The sequence below is a fragment of the Scomber scombrus genome, unplaced genomic scaffold (assembly GCF_963691925.1).
Source record: "Scomber scombrus unplaced genomic scaffold, fScoSco1.1 SCAFFOLD_57, whole genome shotgun sequence".
Lineage (NCBI taxonomy): Eukaryota > Metazoa > Chordata > Actinopteri > Scombriformes > Scombridae > Scomber > Scomber scombrus.
The window spans coordinates 87,501-110,000 of NW_026910437.1; the positions used below are offsets into that span (position 1 = coordinate 87,501).

Sequence of the window (22,500 nt, forward strand, 5' to 3'; positions counted from 1 at the left end):
GAACATTAGCAGAACCCTAACCCAGAGTAACACAGGTAGAAGCAGAACATTAGCAGAACCCTAACCCAGAGTAACACAGGTAGAAGCAGAACATTAGCAGAACCCTAACCCAGAGTAACACAGGTAGAAGCAGAACATTAGCAGAACCCTAACCCAGAGTAACACAGGTAGAAGCAGAACATTAGCAGAACCCTAACCCAGAGTAACACAGGTAGAAGTAGAACATTAGCAGAACCCTAACCCAGAGTAACACAGGTAGAAGTAGAACATTAGCAGAACCCTAACCCAGAGTAACACAGGTAGAAGTAGAACATTAGCAGAACCCTAACCCAGAGTAACACAGGTAGAAGTAGAACATTAGCAGAACCCTAACCCAGAGTAACACAGGTAGAAGTAGAACATTAGCAGAACCCTAACCCAGAGTAACACAGGTAGAAGCAGAACATTAGCAGAACCCTAACCCAGAGTAACACAGGTAGAAGTAGAACATTAGCAGAACCCTAACCCAGAGTAACACAGGTAGAAGCAGAACATTAGCAGAACCCTAACCCAGAGTAACACAGGTAGAAGCAGAACATTAGCAGAACCCTAACCCAGAGTAACACAGGTAGAAGCAGAACATTAGCAGAACCCTAACCCAGAGTAACACAGGTAGAAGTAGAACATTAGCAGAACCCTAACCCAGAGTAACACAGGTAGAAGCAGAACATTAGCAGAACCCTAACCCAGAGTAACACAGGTAGAAGTAGAACATTAGCAGAACCCTAACCCAGAGTAACACAGGTAGAAGTAGAACATTAGCAGAACCCTAACCCAGAGTAACACAGGTAGAGGTAGAACATTAGCAGAACCCTAACCCAGAGTAACACAGGTAGAAGCAGAACATTAGCAGAACCCTAACCCAGAGTAACACAGGTAGAAGCAGAACATTAGCAGAACCCTAACCCAGAGTAACACAGGTAGAAGCAGAACATTAGCAGAACCCTAACCCAGAGTAACACAGGTAGAAGTAGAACATTAGCAGAACCCTAACCCAGAGTAACACAGGTAGAAGTAGAACATTAGCAGAACCCTAACCCAGAGTAACACAGGTAGAAGTAGAACATTAGCAGAACCCTAACCCAGAGTAACACAGGTAGAAGTAGAACATTAGCAGAACCCTAACCCAGAGTAACACAGGTAGAAGCAGAACATTAGCAGAACCCTAACCCAGAGTAACACAGGTGAGTCAGATGTTTTACCTCCGGTGGCAGGAGCACAGAGGAGGGGCGGAGCTCTCCATCCTGATCCCAAACACAGAACAGGTCCTTCCTGCTCTGAGCCAACCACAAGAACGTACCTGGAACACAGGAAGACCAGGCCCAGGTGTGTTTATTGCCCAGGTGTGTGTAGTACTCAGGTGTGTGTAGTACTCAGGTGTGTGTAGTGCCCAGGTGTGTGTAGTACCCAGGTGTGTGTAGTACCCAGGTGTGTGTAGTACCCAGGTGTGTGTAGTACTCAGGTGTGTGTAGTACCCAGGTGTGTGTAGTGCCCAGGTGTGTGTAGTACTCAGGTGTGTGTAGTACTCAGGTGTGTGTAGTACTCAGGTGTGTGTAGTACCCAGGTGTGTGTAGTACCCAGGTGTGTGTAGTACTCAGGTGTGTGTAGTACTCAGGTGTGTGTAGTGCCCAGGTGTGTGTAGTACCCAGGTGTGTGTAGTACTCAGGTGTGTGTAGTACTCAGGTGTGTGTAGTACCCAGGTGTGTGTAGTACTCAGGTGTGTGTAGTACCCAGGTGTGTTACCTTCTCTGTGAGGCACAGCTGAAGATGTGATGAAGGTCCACCTGGTGGCTGAGACGGTTCCTCTTGGAACAACGTTCTGCCAGAAAGTTCCTGAAGAACCAGAACACAAAGATCAGAAGCTGAAACTAGATTCTACAGTCCTGCGGTTCTGTTCTGGACTGGGCTGTTCTGTACTGACCCACGAGGCTGCCCCGGGCCAGGTGCAGCTGGTTGCGTCCCGATGCGACCCAGACCCCGCTGCAGTTGGCACTGACCAGACTCGGCTGGCACTGCGAGTACTGCGAGAGGAACGCCACCACGCGCTCCACCGGAGCCCTGGTTACCGTGGCAACGCTCTGCGTGGCCTGCAGCAGCGTCTGGAAAAGACTGCCCTGATCAAACACCACGTAGTCCGAAATACTGATCTGAGAGACAGACAGGTGGGAGAGAGACAGGTGGGAGACAGACGGGTGGGAGAGAGACAGGTGGGAGACAGACGGGTAGGAGAGTTCATGAAATTCTACCAAAACTGAAGATCACATACACTGGATCTATGGGACAGGTGAGGGACAGGTGAGGGACAGGTGAGTAGATCTATGGGACAGGTGAGGGACAGGTGAGTAGATCTATGGGACAGGTGAGGGACAGGTGAGTAGGTCTATGGGACAGGTGAGTAGATCTAATGGACAGGTGAGTAGATCTACGGGACAGGTGAGGGACAGGTGAGGGACAGGTGAGTAGGTCTATGGGACAGGTGAGGGACAGGTGAGTAGGTCTATGGGACAGGTGAGGGACAGGTGAGTAGATCTATGGGACAGGTGAGTAGATCTATGGGACAGGTGAGTAGATCTAAGGGACAGGTGAGTAGATCTATGGGACAGGTGAGTAGATCTACGGGACAGGTGAGGGACAGGTGAGTAGATCTATGGGACAGGTGAGGGACAGGTGAGTAGATCTACGGGACAGGTGAGGGACAGGTGAGTAGATCTATGGGACAGGTGAGTAGATCTACGGGACAGGTGAGTAGATCTAAGGGACAGGTGAGTAGATCTATGGGACAGGTGAGTAGATCTACGGGACAGGTGAGTAGATCTACGGGACAGGTGAGGGACAGGTGAGTAGATCTAAGGGACAGGTGAGGGACAGGTGAGTAGATCTACGAGACAGGTGAGGGACAGGTGAGGGACAGGTGAGTAGATCTATGGGACAGGTGAGTAGATCTAAGGGACAGGTGAGTAGATCTATGGGACAGGTGAGTAAATCTATGGGACAGGTGAGTAGATCTATGGGACAGGTGAGTAGATCTAAGGGACAGGTGAGGGAAAGGTGAGGGACAGGTGAGTAGATCTATGGGACAGGTGAGTAGATCTAAGGGACAGGTGAGGGACAGGTGAGTAGATCTATGGGACAGGTGAGTAGATCTATGGGACAGGTGAGGGAAAGGTGAGGGACAGGTGAGTAGATCTACGGGACAGGTGAGGGACAGGTGAGTAGATCTATGGGACAGGTGAGTAGATCTATGGGACAGGTGAGGGAAAGGTGAGGGACAGGTGAGTAGATCTATGGGACAGGTGAGGGACAGGTGAGGGACAGGTGAGTAGATCTATGGGACAGGTGAGTAGATCTACGGGACAGGTGAGGGACAGGTGAGTAGATCTACGGGACAGGTGAGTAGATCTACGGGACAGGTGAGTAGATCTATGGGACAGGTGAGGGACAGGTGAGTAGGTGTATGGGACAGGTGAGGGACAGGTGAGTAGGTCTAAGGGACAGGTGAGGGACAGGTGAGTAGATCTATGGGACAGGTGAGGGACAGGTGAGTAGATCTATCGGACAGGTGAGGGAAAGGTGAGTAGATCTAAGGGACAGGTGAGGGTTACAGGTGAGGGGACAGGTGAGGGTTACAGCTGAGGGACAGGTGAGGGTTACAGGTGAGGGACAGGTGAGGGTTACAGGTGAGGGGACAGGTAAGGGACAGGTGAGGGTTACAGGTGAGGGTTACAGATGAGGGACAGGTGAGGGTTACAGGTGAGGGACAGGTGAGGGTTACAGGTGAGGGACAGGTGAGGGTTACAGGTGAGGGTTACAGGTGAGGGTTACAGGTGAGGGTTACAGGTGAGGGACAGGTGAGGGATACAGGTGAGGGACAGGTGAGGGACAGGTGAGGGTTACAGGTGAGGGACAGGTGAGGGTTACAGGTGAGGGTTACAGGTGAGGGACAGGTGAGGGTTACAGGTGAGGGACAGGTGAGGGACAGGTGAGGGTTACAGGTGAGGGTTACAGATGAGGGACAGGTGAGGGACAGGTGAGGGTTACAGGTGAGGGTTACAGGTGAGGGACAGGCGAGGGACAGGTGAGGGTTACAGGTGAGGGACAGGTGAGGGTTACAGATGAGGGACAGGTGAGGGTTACAGGTGAGGGACAGGTGAGGGTTACAGGTGAGGGACAGGTGAGGGTTACAGGTGAGGGTTACAGGTGAGGGACAGGTGAGGGTTACAGGTGAGGGTTACAGGTGAGGGACAGGTGAGGGTTACAGGTGAGGGACAGGTGAGGGACAGGTGAGGGTTACAGGTGAGGGACAGGTGAGGGACAGGTGAGGGACAGATGAGGGTTACAGGTGAGGGACAGGTGAGGGTTACAGGTGAGGGTTACAGGTGAGGGACAGGTGAGGGTTACAGGTGAGGGTTACAGGTGAGGGACAGGTGAGGGTTACAGGTGAGGGTTACAGGTGAGGGACAGGTGAGGGTTACAGGTGAGGGACAGGTGAGGGACAGGTGAGGGTTACAGGTGAGGGTTACAGATGAGGGACAGGTGAGGGACAGGTGAGGGTTACAGGTGAGGGTTACAGGTGAGGGACAGGCGAGGGACAGGTGAGGGTTACAGGTGAGGGACAGGTGAGGGTTACAGGTGAGGGTTACAGGTGAGGGACAGGTGAGGGTTACAGGTGAGGGACAGGTGAGGGACAGGTGAGGGTTACAGGTGAGGGACAGGTGAGGGACAGGTGAGGGACAGGTGAGGGACAGGTGAGGGTTACAGGTGAGGGACAGGTGAGGGACAGGTGAGGGTTACAGGTGAGGGTTACAGGTGAGGGACAGGTGAGGGTTACAGGTGAGGGACAGGTGAGGGTTACAGGTGAGGGACAGGTGAGGGACAGGTGAGGGTTACAGGTGAGGGTTACAGGTGAGGGAGAGGTGAGGGTTACAGGTGAGGGTTACAGGTGAGGGACAGGTGAGGGACAGGTGAGGGTTACAGGTGAGGGACAGGTGAGGGACAGGTGAGGGACAGGTGAGGGACAGGTTAGGGTTACAGATGAGGGACAGGTGAGGGTTACAGGTGAGGGACAGGTGAGGGTTACAGGTGAGGGACAGGTGAGGGTTACAGGTGAGGGACAGGTGAGGGTTACAGATGAGGGACAGGTGAGGGTTACAGGTGAGGGACAGGTGAGGGTTACAGATGAGGGACAGGTGAGGGTTACAGATGAGGGACAGGTGAGGGTTACAGGTGAGGGTTACAGGTGAGGGACAGGTGAGGGTTACAGGTGAGGGACAGGTGAGGGTTACAGGTGAGGGACAGGTGAGGGTTACAGGTGAGGGACAGGTGAGGGTTACAGGTGAGGGACAGGTGAGGGTTACAGATGAGGGACAGGTGAGGGTTACAGGTGAGGGTTACAGGTGAGGGACAGGTGAGGGACAGGTGAGGGACAGGTGACGGTTACAGGTGAGGGACAGGTGAGGGACAGGTGAGGGACAGGTGAGGGACAGGTGACGGTTACAGGTGATGGACAGGTGAGGGTTACAGGTGAGGGACAGGTGAGGGACAGGTGACGGTTACAGGTGAGGGACAGGTGAGGGTTACAGGTGAGGGTACCTGCCACCAGTGGTCATCGTCTCCATGTGGTCTAGAGGAACAGATCCCAGTCCTGAACCAGAGGCTGCCGCTGGCATCCAGCGCCCAGGCCGTCCCTCCGTCTCCCAGGGCAACGCACACCAGGTCCAGACCCTGAGCCTCACTGGGACAGTGTAAGGGGTTATATATGTTTATTATATTATTATTAACCTTATATATGTTTATTATATTATTATTAACCTTATATATGTTTATTATATTATTATTAACCTTATATATGTTTATTATATTATTATTAACCTTATATATGTTTATATTATTATTAACCTTATATATGTTTATTATATTATTATTAACCTTATATATGTTTATTATATTATTATTCACCTTATATATGTTTATTATATTATTATTAACCTTATATATGTTTATTATATTATTATTAACCTTATATATGTTTATTATATTATTATTAACCTTATATATGTTTATTATATTATTATTAACCTTATATATGTTTATTATATTATTATTAACCTTATATATGTTTATTATATTATTATTAACCTTATATATGTTTATTATATTATTAACCTTATATATGTTTATTATATTATTATTAACCTTATATATGTTTATTATATTATTATTAACCTTATATATGTTTATTATATTATTATTAACCTTTTATATGTTTATTATATTATTATTAACCTTATATATGTTTATTATATTATTATTAACCTTATATATGTTTATTATTATATTATTAACCTTATATATGTTTATTATATTATTATTAACCTTATATATGTTTATTATATTATTATTAACCTTATATATGTTTATTATATTATTATTAACCTTATATATGTTTATTATATTATTATTAACCTTATATATGTTTATTATATTATTATTAACCTTATATATGTTTATTATATTATTATTAACCTTATATATGTTTATTATATTATTAACCTTATATATGTTTATTATTATATTATTATTCACCTTATATATGTTTATTATATTATTATTAACCTTATATATGTTTATTATATTATTATTAACCTTATATATGTTTATATTATTATTAACCTTATATATGTTTATTATATTATTATTAACCTTATATATGTTTATTATATTATTATTCACCTTATATATGTTTATTATATTATTATTAACCTTATATATGTTTATTATATTATTATTAACCTTATATATGTTTATTATATTATTATTAACCTTATATATGTTTATTATATTATTATTAACCTTATATATGTTTATTATATTATTATTAACCTTATATATGTTTATTATATTATTATTAACCTTATATATGTTTATTATATTATTAACCTTATATATGTTTATTATATTATTATTAACCTTATATATGTTTATTATATTATTATTAACCTTATATATGTTTATTATATTATTATTAACCTTTTATATGTTTATTATATTATTATTAACCTTATATATGTTTATTATATTATTATTAACCTTATATATGTTTATTATTATATTATTAACCTTATATATGTTTATTATATTATTATTAACCTTATATATGTTTATTATATTATTATTAACCTTATATATGTTTATTATATTATTATTAACCTTATATATGTTTATTATATTATTATTAACCTTATATATGTTTATTATATTATTATTAACCTTATATATGTTTATTATATTATTATTAACCTTATATATGTTTATTATATTATTAACCTTATATATGTTTATTATTATATTATTATTCACCTTATATATGTTTATTATATTATTATTAACCTTATATATGTTTATTATATATAATGAACCAGGATATATTAACGTTAGCAGTAGCCCCATAATGAACCAGGATATATTAACGTTAGCAGCAGCCCCATAATGAACCAGGATATATTAACGTTAGCAGCAGCAGCCCCATAATGAACCAGGATATATTAACGTTAGCAGCAGCAGCCCCATAATGAACCAGGATATATTAACGTTAGCAGCAGCCCCATAATGAACCAGGATATATTAACGTTAGCAGCAGCCCCATAATGAACCAGGATATATTAACGTTAGCAGCAGCCCCATAATGAACCAGGATATATTAACGTTAGCAGCAGCCCCATAATGAACCAGGATATATTAACGTTAGCAGCAGCCCCATAATGAACCAGGATATATTAACGTTAGCAGTAGCCCCATAATGAACCAGGATATATTGACGTTAGCAGTAGCCCCATAATGAACCAGGATATATTAACGTTAGCAGCAGCCCCATAATGAACCAGGATATATTGACGTTAGCAGTAGCAGCCCCATAATGAACCAGGATATATTAACGTTAGCAGCAGCCCCATAATGAACCAGGATATATTAACGTTAGCAGCAGCCCCATAATAAACCAGGATATATTGACGTTAGCAGCAGCAGCCCCATAATGAACCAGGATATATTAACGTTAGCAGCAGCCCCATAATGAACCAGGATATATTGACGTTAGCAGCAGTAGCCCCATAATGAACCAGGATATATTAACGTTAGCAGCAGCCCCATAATGAACCAGGATATATTAACGTTAGCAGCAGCCCCATAATGAACCAGGATATATTAACGTTAGCAGCAGCCCCATAATGAACCAGGATATATTAACGTTAGCAGCAGCAGCCCCATAATGAACCAGGATATATTAACGTTAGCAGCAGCCCCATAATGAACCAGGATATATTAACGTTAGCAGCAGCAGCCCCATAATGAACCAGGATATATTAACGTTAGCAGCAGCAGCCCCATAATGAACCAGGATATATTAACGTTAGCAGCAGCAGCCCCATAATGAACCAGGATATATTAACGTTAGCAGCAGTAGCCCCATAATGAACCAGGATATATTAACATTAGCAGCAGCCCCATAATGAACCAGGATATATTAACGTTAGCAGCAGCCCCATAATGAACCAGGATATATTAACGTTAGCAGCAGCCCCATAATGAACCAGGATATATTAACGTTAGCAGCAGCCCCATAATGAACCAGGATATATTAACGTTAGCAGCAGCCCCATAATGAACCAGGATATATTAACGTTAGCAGCAGCCCCATAATGAACCAGGATATATTAACGTTAGCAGCAACCCCATAATGAACCAGGATATATTAACGTTAGCAGCAGCCCCATAATGAACCAGGATATATTAACGTTAGCAGCAGCAGCCCCATAATGAACCAGGATATATTAACGTTAGCAGCAGCAGCCCCATAATGAACCAGGATATATTAACGTTAGCAGCAGTAGCCCCATAATGAACCAGGATATATTGACGTTAGCAGCAGCCCCATAATGAACCAGGATATATTAACGTTAGCAGCAGCCCCATAATGAACCAGGATATATTAACGTTAGCAGCAGTATCACCATAATGAAGCAGGATATATTAACGTTAGCAGCAGTAGCCACATAATGAACCAGGATATATTAACGTTAGCAGCAGCCCCATAATGAACCAGGATATATTAACGTTAGCAGCAGTATCACCATAATGAAGCAGTTACATCAGGATATATTAACGTTAGCAGCAGCCCCATAATGAACCAGTTACATCAGGATATATTGACGTTAGCAGCAGTATCACCTGACAGTGTCGTACTTCCAGCCGTCCCCCTCGCTGCAGTAGCTGTTCAGTCCTTCTCTGTAGAATAAAGCTTTGTGCTCACTCAGGGCCCAGACCACCCCGCCTCTCACACACACCTGGCTGAACATGCAGGGTGTCTCCACCTTCACTGAGCGCGCACATGGACGCTCCACACTCAGACCTGAGGGAGAGAGACACACTGTTACCAAGGCAACCACTAGAAAGGTGCTGGTGTCACACCTGAGCAGTCCAGGTACTTTAATATGCTACAGTCAGTTACCTGTCTGCAGGTACAAGTCTCCGTTGGTCCTGATGATCCAGGCCGAGTCGTCACTCAGAGCTACGAAAGCCGTTTGCTCTACAGCTTTGTACCAATGACGCTTTCCTTTCACCGACACTTTAGCACACGCAAACGCCGTCATGCTCTTCTGCTCCACCTTCCACAGCAGGTTACCTGTTACATAGCAACAGTTAGCATCCAGCTAACACTACCTACACCTGTACACATGACAGTCTGCTCCACCTTCCACAGCAGGTTACGTGTTACATAGCAACAGCAGGCTGGAAGTACTAATGACAGCTCTTAATGAACAGACAGAGGATTCAGCAGCTCACCTGAAGGTGAGAGTGCCATCTGGTGGACATTGTCTTCAAAGCGCTGCCAGTTGAGGCCAGTTTCAGGAAGAACGCTGCAGAACAGTCCTCCTTTAAAGTCCAGACACCACACATACCTGCAACACACAGATCTCCTGTCCATTACCAGAGTCCTCCCCTGAAGTCCAGGCACCACACCTACTGCAACATCTAAACACACCTTTCGGTCACCTGCAGGCTCAGTATTCCACATCCTGGTCCCGAGTATCCCATCCAGCTCTCTGCAAACTACAAGAACAAGAAGAAGAGAAAATACATTCAATCCTGCTGTCTGCCTCACCTGGTCAGGTTTGTGTCTGCCTCACCTGGTCAGGTTAGTGTCTGTCTCACCTGGTCAGGTTAGTGTCTGCCTCACCTGGTCAGGTTAGTGTCTGCCTCACCTGGTCAGGTTTGTGTCTGTCTCACCTGGTCAGGTTTGTGTCTGCCTCACCTGGTCAGGTTAGTGTCTGCCTCACCTGGTCAGGTTTGTGTCTGTCTCACCTGGTCAGGTTTGTGTCTGTCTCACCTGGTCAGGTTTGTGTCTGCCTCACCTGGTCAGGTTAGTGTCTGCCTCACCTGGTCAGGTTAGTGTCTGTCTCACCTGGTCAGGTTTGTGTCTGCCTCACCTGGTCAGGTTAGTGTCTGCCTCACCTGGTCAGGTTTGTGTCTGCCTCACCTGGTCAGGTTTGTGTTTGTCTCACCTGGTCAGGTTAGTGTCTGTCTCACCTGGTCAGGTTAGTGTCTGCCTCACCTGGTCAGGTTAGTGTCTGCCTCACCTGGTCAGGTTAGTGTCTGCCTCACCTGGTCAGGTTTGTGTCTGTCTCACCTGGTCAGGTTTGTGTCTGCCTCACCTGGTCAGGTTAGTGTCTGCCTCACCTGGTCAGGTTTGTGTCTGTCTCACCTGGTCAGGTTTGTGTCTGTCTCACCTGGTCAGGTTTGTGTCTGCCTCACCTGGTCAGGTTAGTGTCTGCCTCACCTGGTCAGGTTAGTGTCTGTCTCACCTGGTCAGGTTTGTGTCTGCCTCACCTGGTCAGGTTAGTGTCTGCCTCACCTGGTCAGGTTTGTGTCTGTCTCACCTGGTCAGGTTTGTGTCTGCCTCACCTGGTCAGGTTAGTGTCTGCCTCACCTGGTCAGGTTTGTGTCTGTCTCACCTGGTCAGGTTTGTGTCTGTCTCACCTGGTCAGGTTAGTGTCTGCCTCACCTGGTCAGGTTAGTGTCTGTCTCACCTGGTCAGGTTTGTGTCTGTCTCACCTGGTCAGGTTAGTGTCTGCCTCACCTGGTCAGGTTAGTGTCTGCCTCACCTGGTCAGGTTTGTGTCTGTCTCACCTGGTCAGGTTTGTGTCTGTCTCACCTGGTCAGGTTTGTGTCTGCCTCACCTGGTCAGGTTTGTTTCTGTCTCACCTGGTCAGGTTTGTTTCTGTCTCACCTGGTCAGGTTTGTGTCTGCCTCACCTGGTCAGGTTTGTTTCTGTCTCTGTCCTGAGCTTCTTGGTCCATCTGACTGTCTGTGGTTTTCTCCGTCTGATTGGATGGACAGTTGTTAGTGTCGGCTCCGGCTGGGGGCAGACTGTGGCAGTAGATGTCTCCTTCCTCATCACTGGACATACTAGGCTTTCTGTCCAGACTGGACACAGTGGAGTAAAACATCTGGTCAGCCAGACCAGCAGGGGGCACCAGGTCGTCCTCCTACACAGAAACACAGGAAACGCTTTTCACTAGAAACAGAAGTTCAAACTGTGAGTGCATCCCTCTTAACACACTGAAAAGCACAACCCATAACCTTCAAAGGCAGAGGGACTAGTGACAGAGGTAGAGGACTAGTTACAGAGGTAGAGGACTAGTGACAGAGGTAGAGGACTAGTGACAGAGGACTAGTGACAGAGGACTAGTGACAGAGGTAGAGGACTAGTGACAGAGGACTAGTGACAGAGGACTAGTGACAGAGGACTAGTGACAGAGGTAGAGGACTAGTGACAGAGGACTAGTGACAGAGGTAGAGGACTAGTGACAGAGGTAGAGGACTAGTGACAGAGGTAGAGGGAATAGTGACAGAGGTAGAGGACTAGTGACAGAGGACTAGTGACAGAGGACTAGTGACAGAGGACTAGTGTCAGAGGTAGAGGACTAGTGACAGAGGTACAGGACTAGTGACAGAGGTAGAGGGAATAGTGACAGAGGTAGAGGACTAGTGACAGAGGTAGAAGACTAGTTACAGAGGTAGAGGACTAGTGTCAGAGGTAGAGGACTAGTGAGAGAGGTAGAGGACTAGTGACAGAGGTAGAGGGAATAGTGACAGAGGTAGAGGACTAGTGACAGAGGTAGAGGACTAGTGACAGAGGACTAGTGACAGAGGTAGAGGACTAGTGAAAGAGGTAGAGGACTAGTGACAGAGGACTAGTGACAGAGGTAGAGGGACTAGTGACAGAGGTAGAGGACTAGTGACAGAGGACTAGTGACAGAGGACTAGTGACAGAGGACTAGTGACAGAGGTAGAGGGACTAGTGACAGAGGTAGAAGACTAGTGACAGAGGTAGAGGACTAGTGACAGAGGGCTAGTGACAGAGGTAGAGGGACTAGTGACAGAGGACTAGTGACAGAGGTAGAGGGACTAGTGACAGAGGTAGAGGACTAGTGACAGAAGACTAGTGACAGAGGTAGAAGGACTAGTTACAGAAGACTAGTGACAGAGGTAGAAGGACTAGTGACAGAGGTAGAAGGACTAGTGAAAGAGGTAGAGGACTAGTGACAGAAGACTAGTGACAGAGGTAGAGGACTAGTGACAGAGGTAGAGGACTAGTGACAAAGGTAGAGGACTAGTGACAGAGGTAGAGGACTAGTGACAAAGGTAGAGGACTAGTGACAGAAGACTAGTGACAGAGGTAGAAGGACTAGTGACAGAGATAGAGGACTAGTGACAGAGGTAGAGGACTAGTGACAGAAGACTAGTGACAGAGGTAGAAGGACTAGTGACAGAGGTAGAGGACTAGTGACAGAGGTAAAAGGACTAGTGACAGAGGTAGAGGACTAGTGACAGAGATAGAGGACTAGTGACAGAGGTAGAGGACTAGTGACAGAAGACTAGTGACAGAGGTAGAAGGACTAGTGACAGAGGTAGAGGACTAGTGACAGAAGACTAGTGACAGAGGTAGAAGGACTAGTGACAGAGGTAGAGGACTAGTGACAGAGATAGAGGACTAGTGACAGAGGTAGAGGACTAGTGACAGAGATAGAGGACTAGTGACAGAGGCAGAGGACTAGTGACAGAAGACTAGTGACAGAGGTAGAAGGACTAGTGACAGAGGTAGAGGACTAGTGACAGAGATAGAGGACTAGTGACAGAGGCAGAGGACTAGTGACAGAGGTAGAGGACTAGTGACAGAAGACTAGTGACAGAGGTAGAAGGACTAGTGACAGAGGTAGAGGACTAGTGACAGAAGACTAGTGACAGAGGTAGAAGGACTAGTGACAGAGGTAGAGGACTAGTGACAGAAGACTAGTGACAGAGGTAGAAGGACTATTGACAGAGGTAGAGGACTAGTGACAGAAGACTAGTGACAGAGGTAGAAGGACTAGTGACAGAGGTAGAAGGACTAGTGACAGAGGTAGAGGACTAGTGACAGAGGTAGAAGGACTAGTGACAGAGGTAGAGGACTAGTGACAGAGGTAGAAGGACTAGTGACAGAGGTAGAAGGACTAGTGACAAAGGTAAAATGACTAGTGACAGAGGTAGAGGACTAGTGACAGAGGTAGAGGACTAGTGACAGAGGTAGAAGACTAGTGACAGAGGTAGAAGACTAGTGACAGAGGTAGAGGACTAGTGACAGAGGACTAGTGACAGAGGTAAAAGGACTAGTGACAGAGGTAGAGGACTTGTGACAGAGGACTAGTGACAGAGGTAAAAGGACTAGTGACAGAGGTAGAGGACTAGTGACAGAGGACTAGTGACAGAGGTAAAAGGACTAGTGACAGAGGTAGAGGACTAGTGACAGAGGACTAGTGACAGAGGTAAAAGGACTAGTGACAGAGGTAGAGGACTAGTGACAGAGGACTAGTGACAAAGGTAAAATGACTAGTGACAGAGGTAGAGGACTAGTGACAGAGGACTAGTGACAAAGGTAAAATGACTAGTGACAGAGGTAGAGGACTAGTGACAGAAGACTAGTGACAGAGGTAGAAGGACTAGTGACAGAGGTAGAGGACTAGTGACAGAAGACTAGTGACAGAGGTAGAAGGACTAGTGACAGAGGTAGAGGACTAGTGACAGAAGACTAGTGACAGAGGTAGAAGGACTATTGACAGAGGTAGAGGACTAGTGACAGAAGACTAGTGACAGAGGTAGAAGGACTAGTGACAGAGGTAGAAGGACTAGTGACAGAGGTAGAGGACTAGTGACAGAGGTAGAAGGACTAGTGACAGAGGTAGAAGGACTAGTGACAAAGGTAAAATGACTAGTGACAGAGGTAGAGGACTAGTGACAGAGGTAGAGGACTAGTGACAGAGGTAGAAGGACTAGTGACAAAGGTAAAATGACTAGTGACAGAGGTAGAGGACTAGTGACAGAGGTAGAGGACTAGTGACAGAGGTAAAATGACTAGTGACAGAGGTAGAGGACTAGTGACAGAGGTAGAGGACTAGTGACAGAGGTAGAAGACTAGTGACAGAGGTAGAGGACTAGTGACAGAGGTAGAAGGACTAGTGACAAAGGTAAAATGACTAGTGACAGAGGTAGAGGACTAGTGACAGAGGTAGAGGACTAGTGACAGAGGTAGAAGACTAGTGACAGAGGTAGAAGACTAGTGACAGAGGTAGAGGACTAGTGACAGAGGACTAGTGACAGAGGTAAAAGGACTAGTGACAGAGGTAGAGGACTTGTGACAGAGGACTAGTGACAGAGGTAAAAGGACTAGTGACAGAGGTAGAGGACTAGTGACAGAGGACTAGTGACAGAGGTAAAAGGACTAGTGACAGAGGTAGAGGACTAGTGACAGAGGACTAGTGACAGAGGTAAAAGGACTAGTGACAGAGGTAGAGGACTAGTGACAGAGGACTAGTGACAGAGGTAAAAGGACTAGTGACAGAGGTAGAGGACTAGTGACAGAGGACTAGTGACAGAGGTAAAAGGACTAGTGACAGAGGTAGAGGACTAGTGACAGAGGACTAGTGACAGAGGTAGAGGACTAGTGACAGAGGTAAAAGGACTAGTGACAGAGGTAGAGGACTAGTGACAGAGGTAGAGGACTAGTGACAGAGGTAAAATGACTAGTGACAGAGGTAGAGGACTAGTGACAGAGGTAAAATGACTAGTGACAGAGGTAGAGGACTAGTGACAGAGGTAAAAGGACTAGTGACAGAGGTAGACTTTTAAGGTATCACCATCAACAACACACCTCCACTTCCTGCTCCTCCTCATCTGGTCCAATCAGAGGGCTCAAAAACTCATCCTCCTGCTCTTCCATTGGTTGCTCCTCATGTCCATCATCCTTTTCAGTGGTGTGCATATAGGAGAAGGTGCACTCCAGCAGCAGATCCACATCTGGGGTTGGTGGGACAACATCTGTGTCTGCCCCGGGCACAGATGCCTTTTCTGAATTCAGTTGGTGTTCCAGTCCCTGGAGGGGCAGGGAGTCTGGAGGTATGTGGGAGCTGGAACAAGATAATAAAGATGACCCAGTCATGTCAGGAGAGCTGAGAAACAACGATGAGTCACAAGAACAGTTTCAGTCTTCAACTACTGACCCAGACTGGGTGGAGGAAGAATAATCCTGGTCCTGTTCTGGAGATTCCTGGTTCTGAAGGTCCAGACCGACAAAAGAAGCTCTATCACTCAGTGGGGTTCCACTTCCTCCATCACTACAGCTGCTGTCCTGGACTACAAACATGGAGTCTGAGCAGCTGCTCTCCGAGAGACGATTCACACTGCTGCTGTCTGAGGGCGGACAAGAGGACACATTCACTGTCTCTCTCTCTGACTGTCTCTCTCTCTGACTGTCTCTCTCTCTCTGACTGTCTCTCTCTCTCTGACTGTCTCTCTCTCTCTCTGACTGTCTCTCTCTCTGACTGTCTCTCTCTCTGACTGTCTCTCTGTCTCTCTGACTGTCTCTCTCTCTGACTGTCTCTCTCTCTGACTGTCTCTCTCTCTCTGACTGTCTCTCTCTCTCTCTGATTGTCTCTCTCTCTGACTGTCTCTCTCTCTCTCTGACTGTCTCTCTCTCTCTGACTGTCTCTCTCTCTGACTGTCTCTCTCTCTGACTGTCTCTCTCTCTCTGACTGTCTCTCTCTCTGACTGTCTCTCTCTGACTGTCTCTCTCTCTGACTGTCTCTCTCTCTGACTGTCTCTCTCTCTGACCCTCTCTCTCTCTCTCTGACTGTCTCTCTCTCTCTCTGACTGTCTCTCTCTCTGACTGTCTCTCTCTCTGACTGTCTCTCTCTCTGACTGTCTCTCTCTCTCTCTCTGACTGTCTGTCTCTCTCTCTCTCTCTTTCTCGGACTGTCTCTCTCTCTCTGACTGTCTGTCTCTCTCTCTGTCTCTCTCTCTGACTGTCTCTCTCTCTCTGTCTGACTGTCTGTCCCTCTGATTGTGTCACTCTCTCTGACTGTCTCTCTCTCTCTCTGACTGTCTCTCTCTCTCTGACTGTCTCTCTCTCTCTCTCTCTTTCTCTGACTGTCTCTCTCTCTCTGACTGTCTCTCTCTCTCTCTGTCTCTCTCTCTGACTGTCTCTCTCTCTCTGTCTGACTGTCTGTCCCTCTGATTGTGTCACTCTCTCTGACTGGAAGCTCTACTTGCCTTGCTGTCGTCTCTTCTTCTTCTTCACTCTGATGGCTTTCACCACCAGCTCCTGCTGCATCTCCTCCTGACCCAGGGGGGCGCTGTAGCGCCTGGAGCCCAGGCCGTTTCCATGGAGACTGTCCCAGGAAGTGACAGAGCTGCTGCGGCTGCGAGAGCTGCAGGTGAAGATGGTGGGCGGCTGGCAGAGCTGCATATTTACACAAGTAAACACAAGTAAACACGAGTAAACACGGGTAGACACAGGTAAACACAGGTATACACGGGTAGACACGGGTAGACACGGGTAGACACAGGTAAACACATGTAGACACGGGTAGACACGGGTAGACACAGGTAAACACGGGTAGACACGGGTAAACACAGGTAAACACGGGTAGACACAGGTAAACACGGGTAGACACGGGTAGACACAGGTAAACACATGTAGACACAGGTAGACACAGGTAAACACGGGTAGACACAGGTAAACACGGGTAGACACGGGTAGACGCAGGTAAACACGGGTAGACACAGGTAAACACGGGTAGACACAGGTAGACACAGGTAGACACAGGTAAACACAGGTAAACACGGGTAGACACGGGTAGACACAGGTAAACACATGTAGACACAGGTAGACACAGGTAAACACGGGTAGACACAGGTAAACACATGTAGACACAGGTAGACGCAGGTAAACACAGGTAGACACAGGTAAACACGGGTAGACACAGGTAAACACATGTAGACACGGGTAGACACAGGTAAACACGAGTAAACACGGGTAGACACGGGTAGACACGGGTAGACACAGGTAAACACATGTAGACACAGGTAGACACAGGTAAACACGAGTAAACACGGGTAGACACGGGTAGACACGGGTAGACACAGGTAAACACATGTAGACACGGGTAGACACAGGTAAACACAGGTAAACACAGGTAGACACGGGTAGAAACAGGTAAACACAAGTAGACACAGGTAGACACAGGTAAACACATGTAGACACGGGTAGAAACAGGTAAACACATGTAGACACGGGTAGACACAGGTAAACACATGTAGACACGGGTAGAAACAGGTAAACACATGTAGACACGGGTAGACACAGGTAAACACATGTAGACACGGGTAGACACATGTAGACACGGGTAGACACAGGTAAACACATGTAGACACGGGTAGAAACAGGTAAACACATGTAGACACGGGTAGACACAGGTAAACACATGTAGACACAGGTAAACACATGTAGACACAGGTAGACACAGGTAAACACATGTAGACACAGGTAAACACATGTAGACACGGGTAGACACAGGTAAACACATGTAGACACGGGTAGAAACAGGTAAACACAGGTAGACACGGGTAGACACAGGTAAACACATGTAGACACAGGTAGACACAGGTAAACACAGGTAGACACAGGTAAACACAGGTAGACACAGGTAAACACAGGTAAACACATGTAGACACGGGTAGACACAGGTAAACACGGGTAGACACAGGTAAACACATGTAGACACGGGTAGACACAGGTAGAAACAGGTAAACACATGTAGACACGGGTAGACACAGGTAGAAACAGGTAAACACATGTAGACACGGGTAGACACAGGTAAACACGGGTAGACACGGGTAGACACAGGAAGTGGATTGTGCCACGAGAAGCCGGCTGGGACTGCAGACAAGCGAGTTTCCTTTCAAGACGAAAGTGCTTTATTTTGAAAAGACACGTGATGCATGTGACATGGTGAAATTGACAGAAGGTGATGACTGAAAGCAGCTAATTGTGGCACTGTTTACTCTCCATAAACCTAACCCATAGCTCACCTCCAGCTGCTCCTCCTGCTCCTCTGCCTCCTCCACCTCCTCCTCTTCTTCTTCTTCATTCATCTCCTCACTGTGTCTCTCCCCTCCTCCTCCCTCCTCCCTCCCCCCTCCTTCTACAATGATAGCCATGGTTCTGATTGGCTGAGCTGTCTCCACTGATCCAGTTGGTGGGAGGATGGTGGGCGTGGTCAAAGGTGACGACAGACGCACAGAGAGCTCCGACACTGGAGAGAGAGAGACAGGTGTGTTTGTAGTAGTAGTAACAGTAGTAGTAACAGTAGTAGTAACGGTTGTAGTAGAAGTAGTAGTAGTACTTACAGTTGGAGGCCAGTCCCTCGGGGCTGTTGGACAGACGGATGATGTCTCTGTCTCCTTTCAGGATGAAGATTTCGTTGTCACAACATGAAACTGAAACAATGTCTCCGCTGCTCTCCAACGCTCCAACGATCACCTGAACGCAACACGACTAATCAGATCCACATATACACATATAACCCTAACCCTTGTACCTGGTTAATAGAGCGTCGTACATCGTTAACAGAGCGTCGTACCTGGTTAACAGAGCGTCGTACCTGGTTAACAGAGCGTCGTACCTGGTTAACAGAGCGTCGTACCTCGTCAACAGAGCGTCGTACGTCGTCAACAGAGCGCCATACGTCGTCAACAGAGCGTCGTACCTCGTCAACAGAGCGTCGTACCTCATCAACAGAGCGTCGTACGTGGTTAACAGAGCGTCGTACCTCGTCAACAGAGCGCCGTACGTCGTCAACAGAGCGTCGTACGTCGTCAACAGAGCGTCGTACGTGGTTAACAGAGCGCCGTACCTCGTCAACAGAGCGCCGTACCTGGTTAACAGAGCGTCGTACGTCGTCAACAGAGCGTCGTACGTCTTTAACAGAGCGCTGTACGTCGTCAACAGAGCGTCGTACGTCGTCAACAGAGCGTCGTACCTGGTTAACAGAGCGCCGTACGTGGTCAACAGAGCGCCGTACGTCGTCAACAGAGCGTCGTACCTCGTCAACAGAGCGTCGTACGTGGTTAACAGAGCGTCGTATCTGGTTAACAGAGCGTCGTACGTGGTTAACAGAGCGTCGTACCTGGTTAACAGAGCGTCGTACGTGGTTAACAGAGCGTCGTACGTGGTTAACAGAGCGCCGTACGTCGTCAACAGAGCGTTGTACCTGGTTAACAGAGCGTCGTACCTCGTCAACAGAGCGTCGTACCTGGTTAACAGAGCGCCGTACGTCGTCAACAGAGCGTTGTACCTGGTTAACAGAGCGCCGTACGTCGTCAACAGAGCGTCGTACCTGGTTAACAGAGCGCCGTACGTCGTCAACAGAGCGTTGTACCTGGTTAACAGAGCGTCGTACCTCGTCAACAGAGCGTCGTATCTGGTTAACAGAGCGTCGTACGTCGTCAACAGAGCGTCGTACCTGGTTAACAGAGCGTTGTACCTCGTCAACAGAGCGTCGTACCTCGTCAACAGAGCGTCGTACCTGGTTAACAGAGCGTCGTACCTCGTCAACAGAGCGTCGTACCTGGTTAACAGAGCGTCGTACCTCGTCAACAGAGCGTCGTACCTGGTTAACAGAGCGTCGTACCTGGTTAACAGAGCGCCGTACGTGGTCAACAGAGCGCCGTACGTCGTCAACAGAGCGTCGTACCTCGTCAACAGAGCGTCGTATCTGGTTAACAGAGCGTCGTACGTCGTCAACAGAGCGTCGTACGTGGTTAACAGAGCGTCGTACGTCGTCAACAGAGCGTCGTACCTGGTTAACAGAGCGTCGTACGTGGTTAACAGAGTGTCGTACCTCGTCAACAGAGCGTCGTACCTCGTCAACAGAGCGTCGTACGTGGTTAACAGAGCGTCGTACGTCGTCAACAGAGCGTCGTACCTGGTTAACAGAGCGTCGTACGTCTTTAACAGAGCGCCGTACGTCGTCAACAGAGCGTCGTACCTGGTTAACAGAGCGTCGTACGTCGTTAACAGAGCGTCGTACCTCGTCAACAGAGCGTCGTACCTGGTTAACAGAGCGTTGTACCTGGTTAACAGAGCGTCGTACGTCGTCAACAGAGCGTCGTACCTGGTTAACAGAGCGTCGTACCTCGTCAACAGAGCGTTGTACCTGGTTAACAGAGCGTCGTACCTCGTCAACAGAGCGTCGTACCTGGTTAACAGAGCGTCGTACCTCGTCAACAGAGCGTTTTACATCGTTAACAGTGTGTTTTACCTCGTTAATGCAGTCTAAGACATAGATGCTGTACTCGTTCCAGCTGAGGATCCAGCCCTCTCTGAAGAAACAGCTGAGCAGACCGAGCTGTCTGTCTGCTGGACGGTACGCTCCGATTGGTCCAGGACGAGGAAATAACTCAAACTGAGGAATCTGACAGAGTGAGACAGGCAGAGAGACAGAAACATAGTAGAGCAGAACAGTAATACTACCTGTGCAGTAGCAGCACTAATAGCAGTATCAGTGGGAATATACCATTACAGTAGTATTTGAGTACTTCATGTACCTGAGTGTTGAACAGAGGTTTCAGCAGGCGTGTGTCCTCCACCTGTCCTCTGATGTCAGACCTCCACAGTCGGAGTCCCGGCCGAGCAGCGAACACCTGCAGGTCGCTCTGCTTACAGAGAGCGGGCAGGAAGCACGCTCCGAACCTGCCGCTGCTGCAACACACATCAGCTGACAGTGGAGTTACGTGTATATACCGTGTTACATGTATATAACGTGTTACGTGTATATAACGTGTTACGTGTGTATAACGTGTTACGTGTGTATAACGTGTTACGTGTGTATAACGTGTTACGTGTGTATAACGTGTTACGTGTATATAACGTGTATATAACGTGTTACGTGTGTATAACGTGTTACGTGTGTATAACGTGTTACATGTATATAACGTGTTACGTGTGTATAACGTGTTACGTGTGTATAACGTGTTACGTGTATATAACGTGTTACGTGTGTATAACGTGTTACGTGTGTATAACGTGTTACGTGTGTATAACGTGTTACGTGTATATAACGTGTTACGTGTGTATAACGTGTTACGTGTGTATAACGTGTTACGTGTGTATAACGTGTTACGTGTGTATAACGTGTTACGTGTGTATAACGTGTTACGTGTGTATAACGTGTTACGTGTGTATAACGTGTTATGTGTATATAACGTGTTACGTGTGTATAACGTGTTACGTGTGTATAACGTGTTACGTGTGTATAACGTGTATATAACGTGTATATAACGTGTGTATAACGTGTTACGTGTATATAACGTGTTACGTGTGTATAACGTGTTACGTGTATATAACGTGTTATGTGTGTATAACGTGTTACGTGTATATAACGTGTTACGCGTATATAACGTGTTACGTGTATATAACGTGTTACGTGTATATAACGTGTATATAACGTGTTACGTGTATATAACGTGTTACGTGTATATAACGTGTTACGTGTATAACGTGTTACGTGTTTATAACGTGTTACGTGTGTATAGCGTGTTACGTGTATATAACGTGTTACGCGTATATAACGTGTTACGTGTATATAACGTGTTACGTGTATATAACGTGTATATAACGTGTTACGTGTATATAACGTGTTACGTGTATATAACGTGTTACGTGTATAACGTGTTACGTGTTTATAACGTGTTACGTGTGTATAGCGTGTTACGTGTGTATAGCGTGTTACGTGTATAACGTGTTACGTGTTTATAACGTGTTACGTGTGTATAGCGTGTTACGTGTGTATAACGTGTTACGTGTGTATAACGTGTTACGTGTATAACGTGTTACGTGTATAACGTGTTACGTGTGTATAACGTGTTACGTGTATATAACGTGTTACATGTATATAACGTGTTACGTGTGTATAACGTGTTACGTGTATAACGTGTTACGTGTATATAACGTGTGTATAACGTGTTACGTGTATATAACGTGTGTATAACGTGTTACGTGTATAACGTGTTACGTGTATAACGTGTTACGTG

At 46.6% G+C, this 22,500-nt stretch overlaps 1 protein-coding gene across 1 annotated transcript in view; it reads right to left on the bottom strand.

The window, feature by feature from the left end:
- The window catches only part of tecpr2 (tectonin beta-propeller repeat containing 2), a 44,952-nt gene that overhangs the window by 15,147 nt on the left and 7,305 nt on the right, over positions 1 to 22,500 (bottom strand). Inside the window, exons 7-22 of the mRNA XM_062415159.1 lie at positions 21,016 to 21,169; positions 20,730 to 20,882; positions 18,817 to 18,949; positions 18,499 to 18,722; positions 16,678 to 16,867; positions 15,630 to 15,819; positions 15,281 to 15,536; positions 11,346 to 11,579; positions 10,076 to 10,143; positions 9,877 to 9,992; positions 9,542 to 9,715; positions 9,262 to 9,442; positions 5,629 to 5,770; positions 1,961 to 2,186; positions 1,783 to 1,872; positions 1,242 to 1,339 (exon numbers count right to left, since the gene is read on the bottom strand). Of these exons, the coding sequence (XP_062271143.1) occupies positions 1,242 to 1,339; positions 1,783 to 1,872; positions 1,961 to 2,186; positions 5,629 to 5,770; positions 9,262 to 9,442; positions 9,542 to 9,715; positions 9,877 to 9,992; positions 10,076 to 10,143; positions 11,346 to 11,579; positions 15,281 to 15,536; positions 15,630 to 15,819; positions 16,678 to 16,867; positions 18,499 to 18,722; positions 18,817 to 18,949; positions 20,730 to 20,882; positions 21,016 to 21,169 (2,629 nt within the window). The remainder of the gene's footprint in view (positions 1 to 1,241; positions 1,340 to 1,782; positions 1,873 to 1,960; positions 2,187 to 5,628; positions 5,771 to 9,261; positions 9,443 to 9,541; positions 9,716 to 9,876; positions 9,993 to 10,075; positions 10,144 to 11,345; positions 11,580 to 15,280; positions 15,537 to 15,629; positions 15,820 to 16,677; positions 16,868 to 18,498; positions 18,723 to 18,816; positions 18,950 to 20,729; positions 20,883 to 21,015; positions 21,170 to 22,500) is intronic.